The 18,714-nt window shown below is 35.0% G+C and overlaps 2 protein-coding genes across 7 annotated transcripts; one reads left to right on the plus strand and one right to left on the minus strand.

Moving 5' to 3' along the window:
- Positions 1-490: 490 nt before the first annotated feature.
- On the minus strand, positions 491-9,545 carry LOC108766015 (UNC93-like protein MFSD11). Its single transcript, XM_018515031.1, has 2 exons — positions 9,275-9,545; positions 491-1,783 (listed from the first exon to the last, which is right to left on the minus strand). The coding sequence occupies exons 1-2, from the start codon at positions 9,359-9,361 to the stop codon at positions 491-493; spliced, it is 1,380 nt and encodes a 459-aa protein (XP_018370533.1). The 5' UTR covers positions 9,362-9,545.
- An 899-nt stretch (positions 9,546-10,444) lies between these two features.
- On the plus strand, positions 10,445-18,240 carry LOC108766004 (rho GTPase-activating protein 44). Of its 6 annotated transcripts, none has more exons than XM_018515014.1 (10): positions 10,445-11,358; positions 12,608-12,761; positions 13,893-14,193; positions 14,378-14,602; positions 14,720-15,017; positions 15,091-15,330; positions 15,442-16,256; positions 16,328-16,503; positions 16,784-16,831; positions 16,913-18,240. In XM_018515014.1, the coding sequence occupies exons 1-10, from the start codon at positions 11,306-11,308 to the stop codon at positions 17,213-17,215; spliced, it is 2,613 nt and encodes an 870-aa protein (XP_018370516.1). In that variant the 5' UTR covers positions 10,445-11,305; the 3' UTR covers positions 17,216-18,240. The 6 variants fall into 6 exon arrangements, with proteins under 6 accessions (XP_018370516.1, XP_018370519.1, XP_018370514.1 ...); XM_018515017.1 differs by lacking the exon at positions 16,913-18,240 and adding an exon at positions 16,572-16,625 and having other exon boundaries at positions 16,784-16,807; XM_018515012.1 differs by having other exon boundaries at positions 16,784-18,240.
- Positions 18,241-18,714: the final 474 nt, after the last annotated feature.

Genomic DNA, 18,714 nt, shown 5'->3' on the forward strand with positions numbered 1-18,714 from the left:
TAGGTGTTTTCCATTTGATGACACAAGTGTTCTATCTTTGTCACTTTCTGCATGTCAAGAAGGATAGAACGATGCTTGTGTCGACTTGTGTCATCAAATGGAAAGCACTCATTGTTGAGCCTGAACGTAGTATAGAGACTTCTTACATTAGCATTTTGAAAAACAGAAATCACGAAAAAACTCGCAATTCGCAATTAATATTTTCGACTGCTTTTTATTTGAGATATGCTAATGTAAAGAGTCTTCAATTATAGAACGATTCATACATCATCCAATACTTATATTTACAAGAATATCTTATCGATCTTATCATTAATATACTAAAATAATGTGCGTTAACGCTCGTTTGAGTTACCGTGAGCTGCTTTACTTTTAACGCAGTTTCTTATGTTCCACGATGTTATTTCTCGAGAGCTTTCGCACACTTCATTCGCATTCGAACTCGCTATGTATCTTTGCAACCTAAAGAATTTGCATTTAACTAGCCTTATCAATCTTCACCGCTTGTGGCGTCGACCAACGCTGGATCAATTTCCTGTGGGAATTCATTCTTCGATTTTTTTACTCTGTATTCGACGTAGCAGAAGGCCCCCGTACCGATGAATATAGCCACGAGTAGCACCGCGAGTTGTACATACAATCCCACCTCAGTGCTGTACGAGAAGCTAATGGCCGCAGCGACAGATTGACAGAATTTAAAGAGAGCGAAGGCCGACGCGCTCTCGTTAGCGAACAGGACGCCCAGCAGCGAGTAGACTTGTGTGTTGTAGCAGGCATCGCCGAAACCGAGGGCAAGACTGCCTGCCAATGCGAGATTCTTTGATGTCTCAATGTAGCCCACGTTGTCTGTGTCCTTGAACGACGCATCGTTCGGTAGATTCAGGAAGATGCTGATGAAGGCGAATAGATGCACAGTCAGACCGGTGAGTATCACCGGCCAGCCACCGCACTTACGGGATATCTTGGACGCGAGAATACCGAAGACCGCGCCGCCCACGACTTCGCCGACACCAATAAAGATACCGGATAGTCCCACCAATTTCTTGCGATCCTCACCCAATGTCTTCACGAAGCCAATGCTGCTAGAATACACACCGGAATAGAAGGTAAGCTCGAGACCTGTATAAATAAACGTCAATGATAGTAGCAGCATGTTCGACTTGAGGGCGAGTCTAATTGCATCCACGAAGGCGTTCCATGCAGCCAGCAGCGGTTTCTCACGTCTTGGTTCCGGCAGGCGTAGTTCTTTGTCGGCGTTAGATACCCCCTCAGCCTCACCCAGCAACAACTTCTGTGGCGATTTTCTCAGTACGAGCAGTACCCCGGTACCGACTACCGCGAGGCCAGTTAGCACGCTGAATACGATTGTCCGTTGCTCCTTGTCAATTTTGGACTTTGTGAAGATGAAGAAGACGAACAGATTGCCGGTGAACTGCGATGTCTGGAAAATCGCCCAAAATATACCGGCGTTCCGTGACATTGTCTCGTTATCACTGTTTTCCGTCAGGTATTGTCCATGGCCGGTCCACATCAGAGCGGCGCCGATCCCGACGATAGCGGACATGGTATACAATAGAGCATCGTGCGGCCAGAAGAACGAGACGATGAACAGAACATAACAACAGGCACCTGTAAGTATCGCTATCCGTGGCCCTGTCACGGAAATGTAGGACGGTGCTAACCAGTTGCAGGTCGCAAGCACGGCATAGATTATGGCCAGGCTAACATAAGCATTACCATGGAAGTCTTCAAATTCATCCGAGATGCTGTTCAAAACAGTTTTCTGTAAACAAAAGAGATTGATGGAAGAAGATCAATAAACTTCTAATATGCTATTTCTCGCTTTTATAATAACGTTTCATAAACTTTTAACGATATTCCATCAAGTTTCTATTGTGTTATATGCATACAGATCGGTTGGACTGCTTATCCATGATAACTGACTTGAAAATGCCAATTGATAATAGCCGCACTCATGTCAGATAATTTTTCTTTCATGTTAAACTTTGTTACAGAATTTTTATTTTTAAGCACATTTCCTAATTAATTTATTATATTGTTTATTTACGTCGCCTAAAAAAACGTTGTTCTTTCATATGCCGTTTATTGCGAGGAATATTACTAAGGCCTCGGTAGTCTAAAGGCTTAGGACGCTTGCACGCAATGATCCGGGTTCGACTCCCGGCCGAGGTAATATTCTTCGCAATAAGAATTAATTATTTACAGGTTTTAATATGTTATTCAACATTATTAAGATCGTTTCGAAGATGCGAATAAGCATCAAAAATTTGTTAAATTGCTAGTCAATTTAACTCGTGATATTACTGCGGTAGTTTAGTAGAGTTAGCGTTTTCAAGACCGAAAAATCATTTCAGCGCGCGTTCTGGGGACTACATACGTAGTATATAAATTCACACAAGAATCATACAAGCATTTAAGATCCAGCTAGATCGTTTAAGGCTTTGATTTCTGTAGTTTGTGTTATCACACATATACGGTCCTATAATATATTATATTGTCTAATTAATTTAGGAGAGAGAGAGAGAGAGAGAGATTTTTTCCTTGAATTATATTGAATTTAGTTGAACATAAAAAAATTTCTCTTTATCATTTATATAAAATTAGATTTTATTAAAATAAAGTTGATACATAATATGTTTTATTTTAGTTTTATTAAACAGTGATATGAAAAATACTTCGAACAATGGTACTTATAGCAGAGAAATGGAAAGTGATCAAACGAGAAATCAGATAAGAAATTGAAGAACGTTAATAAAAGGCGAAGCATCAGAATGTGCATTGTATCGCCAGTTCCGGCATTCTCTTTTAGGACTCAAACTGGTTATTCTGTATTTATAGAAACTATAAAAACTGGACTATATTTACACGTCAGTCAAGGATAACCACAAAATATCAATGTAGGAACGAATATTACTTTATATTCCCTTACTACACCGTTATTAGGAAGAATTAGGAATGTCTGGATTTAAAATGAGCAAGAGCTGCATATTAATTACCAATATAAAAGGAAACCGTTTTCTTGATTTACGATTTTATCTTTTAAAAAAAAATAAGGATGCATAAAATGTTCCAGACAGAATTTATCAGATTAGAGATATCGCTTGTACGATTTTTAAAATAAGACAAGCTTCACACACAGAAATATTAGTATAGTGGTTTCAATAAGAAAACTGCAGATGTGTACAACAAATTTATTAAAGCAAATGAGGATCATTATTTAATCATTAATGTGCATTATAATCAATCTAATCAGTTGGACAATTTCAGTTAAAAAAATTCATAATGTAACATGTTCGTGTTATTCACGATTTCACCTATCACCACTATCGTATTAGAAGCGAATCGGTCAAACGTCAAACGCATATGTTGTCACAGTTTCAACTACACTTTCACATATAGGAAAGTATAGTATCCTATTTTACGTCATATTTCTGATCTGCCGCAAACTATTTCATATCTTCTCGTTATTGAAAATTATCAGTAATCAACAATCATACCACTATTCGTGATTTGACATTTAACATTTCGTTGGCTGTCTTTTTTTTGCACATATTGTGCGTAATATTAACGTCGTTATAAACCGTAAGTTCAAGTAAATGCTAACGTAAAAAGAAATACATATCTTTATCGATTCCGTTATATTTCTCTAAAATGCAGTGGAACAATACATAGATATATTTACTTAAATAAATTAAATAGATTCATTAAATATTTGTAAGGTTCGATAAACATTTGAAGTGCTATAGTTTAGCTATGTTTATCGTATTCGTGTAAATACAGTGTTCTATGTCAAGATAGCAGTTGTCAATAGGCGATAATGACAAACAAGCGAGCCTTTTGGTAAGAAAACAATTTCTCTGACAAATATCTTTGTAGCCTCGTTTTTTTTTTAATTCGATGCCAGAGAGGTATTCACAGTTGATAACGACAATCGATAAGACCTATAATGGTATTGCAAGATTACATAGATGTTTACATAACATTTACGTTATTATCTTCGATGCGATTTCGTACAGAAAATAATCTGTAAGAGATAAAAAAATTACTACAAATCTAGAACACATCGTATTTAATAATTGTATTTACACGTTAATAAAACAATTTCGTTCTATTAAAAATAAATTCAATGTATACATCATTAAAAATGTAACAACGATCCTAAATTTGTAATTTTATTTATTAAGTCTGTAGAAATAGATATTACAAATATCGCTTGACGAGTAGACTATTATCTATATTTTTCAAAGAATGTTTTTCGATAAATAAACATGTTTTTATTATTTAGCTAAACATGTTTTCAATATAAAAGAGTACATTATCTGCGAGAGCATCCTCATCTTTTTCAGTCACATATATTTTAATAGAATACCCTTAGAAAAAGTGTTTCAATATACTGATTAACCATTCAGTAATTGATGATATTTCACCAGTAACTGATGAAATATTCTCAGTTACTGAACAGTTTTTGTTAAGGGTATTGTAATGAGTATATTGTAATTTCATAATTAATAACTCTGTTAATGACTCTTCTTAGTCATTATGACGTAAATTGTAGTAATTTGCGCACACAAAACATATTTTTCAGTTAATTACATATTTATCAGCAACGTCCATTTGTGAGTTCAAGTCTATTTCCTTAAACTATTGAATGTGCTGTCGCACAGATAACTGACGTTGTTTAATGACGTCTCCTCCTCCTGTCTCTTATATTTACGTGCCTAAAAGTGAAAGGAGACTGCATTGTAGGGCTGTATCAACTGACGAGACATTCTATTTTAGATATTTCTCTGAGCGTGCTATCGAGAATTTTTCGGAAGTATTAGGTGTTAAACTTAATTCCTGCCGTTTTTTGTCTCCAAAATTGATTTGTTTCAGAGGGAAATACCTTAGTCAAAGTATTATTAATAAAGTATTATTAATTAGTAATAAAGTAGAAAATGGAGGAAATTACTTTGATTAGGGTATTCATTCATCTTCCCTTCGAAACAAATCAATTTTGGAGATGAAAAACGGCAGGAATTAAGTTTAACACCTAATAATAAATTATTTCGACATCTCATTCAACGAGGAAAATTCTTCGAGAATTCAAAGTCATTATGACTCTCGGTAAATCGCGATACAACGAAGAGCGCACGAAGCGTAAAGTGAATTCGGTGGGAACCGGTTGCGTCGGTTTCCGACAGGTTTCGGTGGATGCAATTATCGAGCACGTCTAGGATGAATTTCGTTTTGTGTTGGTAAACTTTCTCTTTCACCACTTCAGCGAGGTCAGCAGTCTGTTTCCAGAACTTCGATATAATAGATAGGAGGACCCTGCATCTTCTTATCATTTTAGGGTCTTTAAGAACTATAACATAACACACAGAAAAATATAAGGCAGTAAGACGTAAGCAGTGTGCGAATCGGTCATGCAATTACATTAAAAGACAATAACGTAAGCAATAGCAAATCCAAAATGTTGATTTACTTACTGATAACGTTTTTTAATGTTTCACAGTCTTAGTACATTCCGAAACAATTTAGGCGATTAAATGTACAAAAAAGAAATTTTGTTTACAAAAATGTAATTCTATTTCTCCCCAATTGAATACTTCACATAATTAAATCAATTACGATTAGACTACGATGACGACGTGTCGACGTCATCGATTGACGGGCAATCTCAGGCAATCTCCATTATATGATAATGACTCGATTGCAATCTAGCAGGATGCGATATCGCTGAAAATTGACATCGAATTAGCTCAAAGTTAAGAAATGTTATTTTCATGAAGTCCGAGATAATAAAGCAACAACAAAAAATCAATGCGATTTAATTATTACATACAAAAAAAAATGGCGAACTATATCTTTTAGTATACTATACGTTGCAAGAATCATTATCGATAGTAATCATGAAATTTTAATCGAGGATCAATATCTTCAAGATCTTTAAAAGAAGAAATTAATATCTCAGTTCTTGGAAGTCTGACGTAACAAATGGGTGAACTTTTTGCGATTAAACGAGCAAAATAAGGCTATCAATGCGATAATATAAAATTTTCGCGTAAGAAAAATCCGATAAGTCGGTCAGAATAATCCAATATTTATAAGCATTTGTAATTGGCACAAATGACTGTAATTTTTTATTAATTGTTAAAACTTATTTAAACAATGAAATGGAATTTCATACATTATTAAGGATAATTAATTTGGAATTAGATAACATCAGGGGCACTTAATTTTAAATTCTTGAGTTATACTGGCAGAAAAAACTTGTCAAGACGAGTATATTTAAAAGGTCAGCGTGATTACAAAATATTATCATTCTGAAGTCACTTTGAAATCTTCGTAATTGACTCTTTCATTGCATAAATATATTGATTAATTATTCAATATATCTGAATTTTTCTTCTCACAGTTACGATGCCGTGATTCTTTCGTTTTCTCTTAAAATATTTATAAAATTGAAGAAAAGAATATTATTGTAATTTGTAAAACTCTGAAAGCACCAGTGATCTAAATTACATATGCGACTTTTGTGAGCTAATCGGACGTGATATCGTTAGCGGCCGGTGAATTCGCGAGTAAACAAAGATCGTTGTACCGCGCTGCAGCGATCAATTATTCCGCTACGCGTTTCTTAAAAATTTCACAGATATCACATATCCAAAGATACTTCTGAATTACGGAGATAATAGCAGAAATGACTGACAGACGTTACCAGTAGCTTAATTGCCAGAATGTAATTTTCACGCACTCCCAGATTATACTTGCGATATCACGCGGAATATCTATATTATGTAAGTTTTGTTTCAGACATGAAATTCAGAAGACTATTCGAAGAAAACAAATGTTATGCAAGATATCTGAGTGAAGAAAAAATATGTCATTAGATCCAGAAATGATATCCTCAGGAACAATGTCAAATCGCGCAAACGAGATAACGCAGGAGAATGATGAAGTATTAAAACATATTAAAAAATGAGACAGAAAAAATCCAACAAAATCATAGAGGTAAAAATATAAATATATTTATTTATTAAATATGAAAGATAAGAAAAGAGAAAGAAGTGTTCTTATATACAGAAAGAATAAACAGTCCAACAAAATCTGTAACTAAATTGTAGATACTTCAAAGTCGTTCTTTCGGTGTAGCGACAGAACTTTATAAAAACAATGATTTTCCTCTCCACGTTTAAGATACCGTAAAAGAATCTTTTTCAGTCGTTTGCATCTTTTTAGGTTTCACCAAGATATTTTTTGGCTCTTGGAGAAAAGCTGTATAACACGAGTATTTCATAGATCGTCGGTTTCGCAATGCCGAAAGTAGTCGATAATGATATCGTATAATTTAAAGGCGTTCCAGTCTCGCGCTTGCGGCGATCGTGACCAGTTAGCTCCTTGCCTTTTGTTGCTACTTTCTAAACTGCGACTAATCACACGATGTCCTCTGATCCGTGTACTTTCTAAAACTTTATAGACTAATACATTTCATTTACTTCACAGCAATCAAATATTCATCGATACCTAGCACAATTAATCCTTCATTCTTTTTGTCTCTTTCTTTTTCTAACATTCATTTCTATCGATATAAATTAATTTTGACTCTGTTAATATGTTCAGGTGTATTTGACTCAAAATGTAATTTATTGTGTTATTCATATTTTATTTAAAAACTTTTCTGATATATGATAGCTACTGTTAATGTAAAATCCTTTATATACAAAAATTTATTTTTTATTTTTTACATCTTTTTAATCATTAATTGATATAAATAATATATTATATAATAAATTTGAATAAACTAGGAGTTATTCCTGGTTCAATGTACTCTTTAGCTTTAAAGTAAATTAAATCGAGATAAATGTCAATATGTATTGGTAGAACGGGCATAAATTAAATCATGTCCGCTCTCTCATTTCGAGCGTTTCCGTTCTCCGATAATATGGGCACGTGCGGAAAAGCGAAAGCAATTCAAACAAATCGCTCGTGTTTGAACGCCTAGATGCTATAGCTATGCTTCACTTTGAATTAGCTAAAAAAGGGATCTCGACGCTGATCGCCTAGTATTATCCAATCAAACTATTAATCCGACTCTGCCTACGTCAGACTGAATGAAAGATTATGTAAATAATATTCTTCCCCGTTCAAACATTGGAATTGTAAGGAAAACGCGTTGTTCAAAATCAGAATTCCTATTAGGATTTATTTATTAAAAGCATACATGAAATGAACAAAATTAAATATAAAAACATATAAATACCTGAGGCCTGGTTCCACCAATGTAAAATTAACTTTAATTTCGGTTTCACTTATTGTATATCGTTTTCTAAGAATTAGAAAAAGATAAACAATAAGTCAAATTAAAAGATATAAATTCTTAGAATTAAAAAATGATAAAGAATAAATTGAACCGAGATTATAAAGTTAATCTTATATTGGTGAAATTAGGCTTAAAATATTTATATATGTTTTTACATTTAATTTTGCTAATTAAACGGTTAAATTATACGCAATAAAGATATTGTCATATTATTTAACAGAGTTTGTTTTTATTCCTGCATCGGACTGGAGAGAGTAGAACTTTCTTTCTCTCTTCAGTGAAATATAAAATATGTACATATTATTTCACTTTAAGTTCTAAAGTGTACACTAGTTTTTCCAGCTTAGATACGTAGAAAACAGACTTATATATATATAGATCCATTTCTACCTTCTGTAGATTAATTTTAATTTATTTTTTATCTTTTTTTAATTCTTAGAATTGGAAAAAGATAAAAAATAAGTTAAATCGAGATTAAAATTAATTTATAATAAATGTATACTAAAATATACATATAATTATTTTATTGACAAAATTAATTATATTAAGCTGCATTTAGATACTTTATATAAAGCAGCCTTCAATGTGCACTGATTCAACGTAACGCGAATGACCGAATTCACTAATAGATTATTCACTGAGCGTTCACTGATATGACGTGCTTTCCGCTACTTGTTGTAAACGGCTAGAATGTGCGATTGCTGTAATCATTAAAACGCCATTTATTTCTGGAAACGAACACATCAAGAACGGCCAGAAATTCATTTTTCCTCGAAGAAGAAAACGATGTAACCTTCACGCGTCCATTCAAACGTGATTCAATATATTTACTCCGAAGGGCTCCTCTTCAAATTTCTCAATCTTCAATTATCGCGGCCTACGCAAGCGATAATGATAATATGAATAATAATGGTATGAACAACACTCACGTGCGGCGTTATCGCTCACCTCTATATTGCCCATCGTTTGAAACGCCGTGAAGACCAGCATAAATCCCCAGCTGAGGATCATCACGTTTAAAAAGGCTCGATCCATGATTACAGTCGCGGGACGATTCTCACGATATTGTCGTGTATGTACCTGTCGCGTCTACAGCACGAGAGTGATTCGCGTTTCGCGCGCGGTCTCGAAGCAGTCTACTCGTCGACGACTCCGATACTGTTGACAGATCGCCACATGGGAAACGGGGAAACCGCGCGACTGAAAGCCACAACATCATACATTCATCCATACAACTACCTGCGCAGCCGCCTGCGCAAGTACGCATTGCTAAAAAAAAACCATCTGACGTCGTAAAGTTGGCGAAGAGTCGCGCGAGATCTATCGATCGTCGATAAATCGCTCTCGATTCTTGACCGACGATCGAGTTCCGTTCGATATGAAGTATTCGGTCGTACCCAGGCAGCACACAATATTTACAAAATATTTAGAAATATTTATAAGATTTATTTTAACTATTTTGTAAATATTTTTGTGGTTTTAGATTGCACAGATCTTAAATATTTATTATAAATTTTATGAAATTATAAATATTACTTATCAGAATAGTTATAATAAATGCTATGAAAATACTTAATGAGACATTATAACCCAAATAAAAAATACTCATTAGAAATATTTATTTATATTTATCATAAATATTGCATAAAATACTTAGTCTATATTTTAATAATATTTCAAATAAAGCTTTATGTAAAATATGTATAAAATATCTATATATAACACATTTCAAAAAATAAATATTAATAAATATTTATCATAAATATTCTGTGCTGTCTGGGTAATCACGCTAGCGATTACACGATTTGTGATTTGCGCGATTGAAAAAAGTAATTGTCGATCACTAATCACAATCGCATAATTATTAGTATGATAACGGTTTTATACCCAGTTCCACACCAATGTAAGATTAACTTTGATCTCGGTTTAACTTACTTTTTATTTTTTTCTAATTTTTAGGATTAGAAAAAGATAAACGGCAAGCTAAACTATGATTAAAGTTAATCTACATTGAAAACGGGCATTAAGAGGAGATAAAGCTATCGATCGATCGATCGATCTTGGGCGAGTCTCAAAGGCGAGATTGGAGGCGAGCGACTTTTGCGCGGGTTTGATGGATCATCAGCCGTGCCGTCGTACTATCGCAGAAGGAGTTCGACCAGTTCGACAGAAGAGACTGAAAGAAAGGGAGAGAGCGAAGCAAAAAGGACAACATAAGTCTCGAGGAGGCGGTCGCCTGATGCGGCGAGCTTCGGGCCGATCGTGTGCGTTGAGCAGGTTGAAGTAAACCGCGATTCGCCGTGTTTCCTGATGAAGAGGACGCTTAAAACGCTCGACCGACGTGACGTAAGAGCGCCACGGTTCCATCGATACTCATACTTTACACCTCGACCAACTCTGATTTATACGACGTTGCCGGGCATCAGAACGTTCCCCGACGTGAATGGACGTTGGTTCACTCATCTATTATAATCTAGAGAAAGAGGGAGAGTGCGTGAAGAGTGGAGTGAGAAAGACAACGAGAGAGACGGCGAAGTTAGACTAGACTGGTGTGGACTGGTGATTGGAATCACCTAACCCATCGTCGCGACCGGGTGCGAGAAGGCGCTGGTTTGGACTTTTATCGGCAGATCCTTATCGATGGTGCGCGAGAACCGATCGACCGTAAGCGCGTCGATCATCATCACCGGCCGTGAGATCATCATGCAAACATTATGACGGACGTCCGCCCTTGTCGTGACACGAAGAACCCTCCCAGCCGCCCGCCCCGCGCTCTTCCACTGGTACCGCGCGAACACGGCGGTGAGGTTGGAAAGCCAACCAGGGAATAAGAAGAAGAAGAAGAACACGGCGAGGGAGTCGTAGAGGGATGTACGAGCGTGAGCGTGAGTCGCAAGGCGTCGGTGTGTGAAGAGCCTGCGGGATCCGGACGATAGGTCGCCGTGATTTTGTTCGAGTGTTGAGACCGCTCAGTCAACCATGAAGAAGCAGTTTTTCCGGGTGAAGCAGCTCGCCGATCAGACCTTCTCTAGGTAGCTGAGTCAGCTAGAATTGCCAGTCTGCACCACCGTCTTCCGTTTCCCCTATTTTTACCTGTTTATTTACTTTCTGGCAAGAGACACATGGTTCTTTCCAGCAACAGACGTAGTGTAACACAGTGATCATTTCTTTGTTCAATGTTTGCAAACAAGAAGGATGTAATGATTCATTGTGTTACACTATGTATCGTCTATGCCTCTTGTTGAAAAGCACCTATGGATGTTACAGTATCCCAGTGAGAGAGAGAGAGAGAAAGAATTATTTTATTTTTTGTTTAACATTAACAAACAACAAAGGTAAGATTCATCATAGGTGCTTTTTATTTGGTGATACAAGTCAACATGAGTATCGTTCTATTTTTGTTACTCATGGAATGTCAAGAAACAGAAGAGTAGAATAAAGTTTGTATGTTGATTTGTGTCAATAATACTTGTTTCTACTAATGCAGTTTAATTTTAATCTTGGTCCAATTAACTCTTCTTCTTTTTCTAGTTCTAAGAATTAGAAAAAGATGGAAAGTGAGTTGAATTGAAATTGAAATTAACCTACATTGATAAAAACAAGTATTATTAACACAAATCAGCATACGAACATCGTTCTATATTTCTTGACACTCCATGAGTAACAAAGGCAGAATGATACTCATATTGACTTGTATCACCAAATAAAAAGCATCTACAGTGAATCATTATACCCTTGTTGTTTGTTAATGTTAAACAAAAAATAAAATGATTCAATATAATACGTTGTGGCATCTATAGGTGCTTTCCAGCAATGTAAGGGTGTTTTTCAGCAAATGATACAGATGACACAGTGTAATGTAGTAAATCATCTTTGTTATTTGCCAATTAAACAAAGACGAAATATTTCATGTGTTACACTGTATGTCAACTATATCTTTACCTGAAAAACACCCTAATATGGAAAGCACTATTGGCTATTATAATGAGCAATTAAGATACAATGAAATGCTATTGTTATGAAAACGAATTGAACTCTGATTAAGTAGATGTATCTGTTTCTTGTTGGAGATAATATATCAGAATTGGCGACAGATTATGTTCTAATAGAGAACATTGAGATACTCTTGAACAAAAGATATTCCAAAATAGACTTCAAAATTAATTACATGAATATTGGATAGATTAAGAGTGATAAAATAGACTTCAAAAAAAATAAAAGATAAGACTTCTTGTTATCAAATGTACAATATCTTTGAAAGTTTATTTTTCATGTGAATAGATCTGGTAAAACGGAGGTACTAACAGATGATTTAGTGGCTGCTGACAAGCATGTTGAACAGATTAGAGCAGCTCTCACCTGTCTCAATAAAAGACTCGGAAATCCACCGAATCAAACTATCACCCAAGATCCAGCTCTTAAGGAGAAACGCTTGGTAAATAGAAAAATTATATTTAAGGATTTAGATCATTAAGTATAAAATTTGGAGTACATTCAATGAACTCAACTAGCAATTGTTATTGCAATACCGGAGTGTTAAAGAGATATATGGCTTATTTTTGATAATTTTTTTAAGAAGATAGCCATTTCTGTTACGCATCTACTTGTACATATTTAAATTTATTTTTATTTATTTTTATTTGTAAATATCTATATATAAATTTTGATATGATTAAATGTTTATTAGTTATGTTATATTATGTTATGTAAACTCAGAAACAAAATGTTAAAAAAACATCGGTGATTGACATGATTGTAGCCTTCCAACTTAATTGAATTAAAAAATTTAAAAGGATTATTAATTATTATTAGAGAAGAGAGAGAGAGAGAGAGAGAGAGAGAGAGAGAAAGAGAGAGAGAAGAGAGAGAGAGAATTGTTCCTATAATCTAAACTGAGATAAATGTTGCAAATTGTTGAAATGGCTTGGTTTTAAGACCAGTGTCGATTTTTTAATAAAATTTTGGTTTTAATATTTATGAAAGATAATTTATAGATAATGACAATATTCCATGCCGTAAATAGGTGTGTATTTTATCTGTACATAAAAGTTTAAATCGAAATAGGTTTAGTAGTTTCTGACAAATAATGTCAACCGACTTAAAATTTTAAACACAGAAAAAAATTTTTCTCGAAACATACTTTTTAATTTTTTTCTGTGTTTAAAATTTTAAATACAGTTGCAATACAAAAAAGTTTATCTCTAATCAATGTCGGAAAACCATACAACAAACTCTCTTGTAATTCAAAATGCTTTTTTATTTTTCTTTAATCTACGCTTGATAATAGCTCCTTTTGAGCGCGTTAACAAAGCACATTAAATTATGTTTGTGCTTTACAACTTAAAATATATTTACATATTTATTATTTTGACTAAAAGCTTTTATATATATATATATATAGGAACTTATTTTTTTTTGGAGATTCTAAATATTAAAAGAATGTAAAAAAATTGATATTTTTTTCAAGTTCTAGATAAATTTACTTCTTTAAAGACTCTTTATATTTATTGCTTTTATTCTAAAATTCATTAAATGATTGCTAATATGCTAAACCTTTATTTTTTAGAAAAAATGCCCCGAGTATGTACTCGGGCAAACTATGTTGGAGAATGCCGGCGAGGATGGCCTCATGAGTTTTGCGCTAGTAGAATGTGGACGAGTGCAGATGTCACTGGCTAACGAAGCCATGGATCACGAGGCTAAAGTCGAACAATATGTGGCTACTCCGCTGCAACATATTTTAGACACTGACGTACCAAATATATTGAAGCATAAGAGAAATCTGCATCGTCTTACTATGGATATGGACAGTGCCAGAACAAGATATTTTCAAGCAGTTAAACTTAGTCATAGTAAACTTAGTACTGGTAATGATTTGTTTTTTCTTTGTTTTATTTGTGATGTATTATATTATATTATATATATTATTATTTTATGAAATTCTTTTAATTTATTTTACATATACAAAGCAATTTATAAAGATTCTGAAATGTGCTAGAAAAATTATTATTTAAAATAGCTAAGGTTTATGTTATATTTTATATTATATAGGCCCAGGAGCAACAAAGATAGAAAACTTGAGGGAAGAATTAGAAGATGCCGAATCGAAAGTTGAGCAATGCCGAGATCAGTTGGCAGCAGAAATGTTCCAGCTCATGTCACGTGAGACTGAATTAGCTCAGACGATTATTCAGTATATAAAACTTCAACGAGCATATCATGAAAGTGCATTGCATTGTCTTGAAGATATTATACCTGGATTGGAATGCTATATTAGTAAGTTTTAAGTTAAATTATAAATTATAAAAATGCTTTTATGTAGTAATATCATAGCAAATTGGTACAACTCATAAATAAAAGCGAAAGACGCTTATACTACAATCACAATTACAGATGATAATGAAATGAAACCTGTTTATGGATATCCTCTTGAAGAGCATCTTAGAGTAACAAACAGAAAAATTGCACTGCCCATACAACTGTGTGTATCCGCGTTACTGCGTCTGGGTATAGAGGAGGAAGGTCTTTTCAGAATAGCTGGCGCTGCCTCGAAATCACGACGAATTAAATTAAGTTTGGACGCCTGTTGTCTTACTTTAACGACGGCCCTTGAATACAAAGATCCACATGTTATTGCTGGCGCATTGAAATCATACTTACGGGAATTACCGGAGCCTTTATTGACGTACAAGTAAATATTACACCCAATCAAAATCAATAATTATTACTGTACATATAATATAATGTCTATGGTTATACATCAGATTGTATCCCGAATGGATGGCTGCTGTAAAAATTTCACACAGTGACATGAGATTACGAGCTCTTTGGGAAGTATTACATAAGTTACCACCGGCGAACCTGGAAAATTTGCGGTTTTTAATTAAGTTTCTAGCTGTGCTCACGAAGAATCAAGATGTAAATAAAATGACACCGCAGAACATCGCTATCGTCATCGCACCAAATCTAATTTGGAGTCCACAAGAGGACACAAATACAATAGTGTAAGCAATTCTTTCTTTGTTATATGTGTGTGTACATTCATATTAGAACGCTTTAATGAATGATTAACACATTACTGTTAGAAAAACTGCTTATGCTTGTTATGTTTGCAGGATGAACATGAGTACAGCAAACAACTCTAGTCTTATAGTAGACCAATTAGTTACGTATGCAGATTGGTTCTTCCCCGGCGAAGTGGATTTTGATCGCGATCTTTGGGGCATCATCAATGATACAGAACATCAGACTGTCGGCATGCGCCGCTGTGTGTCTAATAGTAGTCTTAGTGATCATGGTGAAAGTCCGACGCAAGGCAGCCCGAAACCAGCAGCACGTCGAAAGAATAAACTAGCGCCAACACCGCCGAGCGGTAATACTCCAGATCGACATGACAAACCTCCACCGACACCAGACAAACCACCGAGAGCCTTGACATCCACTTTGAATCGAGCAACGTTTAAAAGTCAAAAGCACGAAGTGAATACCGAATTGATAAGATACGAAAGCAACGTGGAAAAACGAGACATACAAGAGAAGCATTCGGAGGCGGAACCGAAATCACAGTCGGTCTCAGAATTGATTTCGACGGATGTTCATTCTACCGATAATCCCGAACGATTGCAGGAAACCGTCGTTCACCAAAGTGAAGTCTTCAATTACGATGAAGTAGACAAAAATGTCCAAGAACAGCAGAAATGCGATACAAAAGTAAATGTATTGAGTGCAAAGGAGAAACCAAATGGAAACTCGTCCGATAGTACAAGTGTTGCTAAAATAATTAGCAACATTAACCTCCATCCAGAAATGGAACATAATGAAACTATAGTGCAGAGACCAAAACCAGTGCCTACAGAGAAACCAACCACATTAGAAAGAAAAAGGCCGATTGCAGCACCGAGAAGTATAACTAATATCGTGCATAACACAGGTAAAATATTTCTTAAAATATTTTAATATAAAATATTATTTGATTGTGATGATATCTATGTTTAATTGTAGCAGAAGAAGGAGTCGAATTACGTAAAAAACTAGAGAGTAATACGAACGTAACACCGAATGAAAGAATAAGCAGTAAACCAGCGATACCTGAGCGACCACCCGGCTTAATTCGCCCGTCGAGTCTCATGAGGCAACAGCCACGTTCCACTAACGATAATCTAGAAACCGATCCGGGGGTGAGTAATAACTTAGCGCAGCTAAAGTTTCATCTGTACAGATATATGATAATTATTTATAAATGTAGTTACTACGGGTGGACAACAAATAACACTGCCTGGATATTACATTTTGAGATAACGTAAGCTATATGTGAAATAAGAGCTGCACCGCAATTGATCTGAAGCTTTCTCACGCGTACATATATATTTGCTTTCTAATGGCATTATTTGTTATGTATATCATTATATAATAATTTATGATTAAACTCTAAGTCTTTTTCTTTTAAATCGTCTACAGCCTTTAACGCTGGAACGAGCTCATGTGTATTCCGTGGACAAACAGCAGGTCAGTATAATACAAGTGCGTGGGGGGAACAACGCCATCCCGGGCGAGAGCACTGGCAACACGGCAACTTCGAACTTGCAGAGAAGCCCAAGCGTGGGTAGCAGGCCATCGTCGATGTCGTTATACGGCGCTGAACGCCCGGAGAAGCCCGAGAGGCCGGATGCGCCGCGTGAACAGCAGGCGAAGGCGCACGCACGCACCAGATCGGAAGGTAATATTATAGATGTCCAAACGCAGACCAATACGGTGGTGACGGTTCTCAAGTCGCCGCAACAGAAGCCGGCCTCACCGAGGATTCACCAGCGACCGCCAAGGCCGCAACCGCCGCCCCCGCCGCCGCCTACTGCACGGCCTAAATCGGATCAAGAAAGCACCAACCTATAGCGTAGCACGATACGATACAAGAGACAATTACGATCTTGAGTTTGGGACTCTCGAGAATTCACCGATTTATTACGGTTAAAAAAGTTCTACACATGACAATATGTCACTGACACAGTCTATTAAGTGAATAAGAATTGTAAAAAGTTAATGGAAATCTTCGATCGATTGAAAAAGCTTCGTGATCGTATTTATGTAAAGAGACAACGTTCATTCGTCGGTGAATGAAAACGAGGCGAGTATTTTGTAGGTTTGATATAAGATTCGGACAGAGTTACTCTATTTTTTCCGTGATCTCCCTATTTGTACGATTTCTTATATCCGGTATCCAATTCGCAAGATAATCCTTATAAGAGCATTCTGACAATTGCCATTGTATGAAAACGAGAGGAAGACCCGAGTACGTATTTTAAAGGCGTTTTGCATTCGGCAGCTATTATCACGCCGCGTATATGTGTCGTTTCCAAACTGTTTTAGGAACATATCTAATTTCGTAATCGATCATAATATTTTGCAGCCTATTACTATCGACTTTTATACTTATTGCGAATAAGGAAAAACGAATTTAAGAGTAAGAACACTTCGCATTTCCAATGTAAGCATTCAACAAGCGCACAAAGCTCGGTGCGTGTAATATACGTGAAACTATAATTACAGGAGTGAAACTTTAACCCGCGGAACATTAAATAACATTTTCACTTACAATACGAATTTGTAACCGATACGTCCATTGATAGAAAAACGAATTAATGTACGAAATGACCGACATGATTAATATATTGGAATTGAATCAACGGGTGATATTTATTAGTGAAGCTTGTTTGTTAATCGTTACAAAACGAACGTATCTTGCTTTATATTTAATGACTTTTGACATTCGGCTCTGAATTACTGTTAATACCTAAGATTCGACTTTTAATATAGTTAAATATTAATTTTTAAATCACGATATATTTCCATGCAATGAACTCGTGATCCTGAGTTATCAGAATAAGACAGAAAAATTGTGTGTGCATATACATATGTCGTATACATATATATATCTAAGAGATTTGTCATATATCAAGATATATATATCAAGATATATATATATCAAGAGATTTGTCAATCATTCTCATACAATTGTATCATAATTGTGTCCTTATATAATATTAATAGATCAAATTTTGATTTGACGTTTTTTAAAAATTGTTATACGTAAATTTTTTATTCTCAACATTTTAATTGAGCAGCGTTGATAGTTACTCCATTTTTTGGAGTTTTGTGCTGAGTAAAATTTATTTTATAATATGTGGGAAAAAGATCTCGAGTTTGTTGTATTTTGTTTCATTGAGAATGCTAGATTTGTCAAATGTAAGAAATTAGCATGTGGTTAACAATCATTACATATATATATAGATTAATATATATCTCCATATTACAAAATGAATTAATATTAAAGATTCGAGAATAATTCGGAGTATGTATATTTGTTAAAAAGTTTTTGTTTAAAATTTCGTGCA

This window comes from Trachymyrmex cornetzi, unplaced genomic scaffold (assembly GCF_001594075.2).
Source record: "Trachymyrmex cornetzi isolate Tcor2-1 unplaced genomic scaffold, Tcor1.1 scaffold56, whole genome shotgun sequence".
Lineage (NCBI taxonomy): Eukaryota > Metazoa > Arthropoda > Insecta > Hymenoptera > Formicidae > Trachymyrmex > Trachymyrmex cornetzi.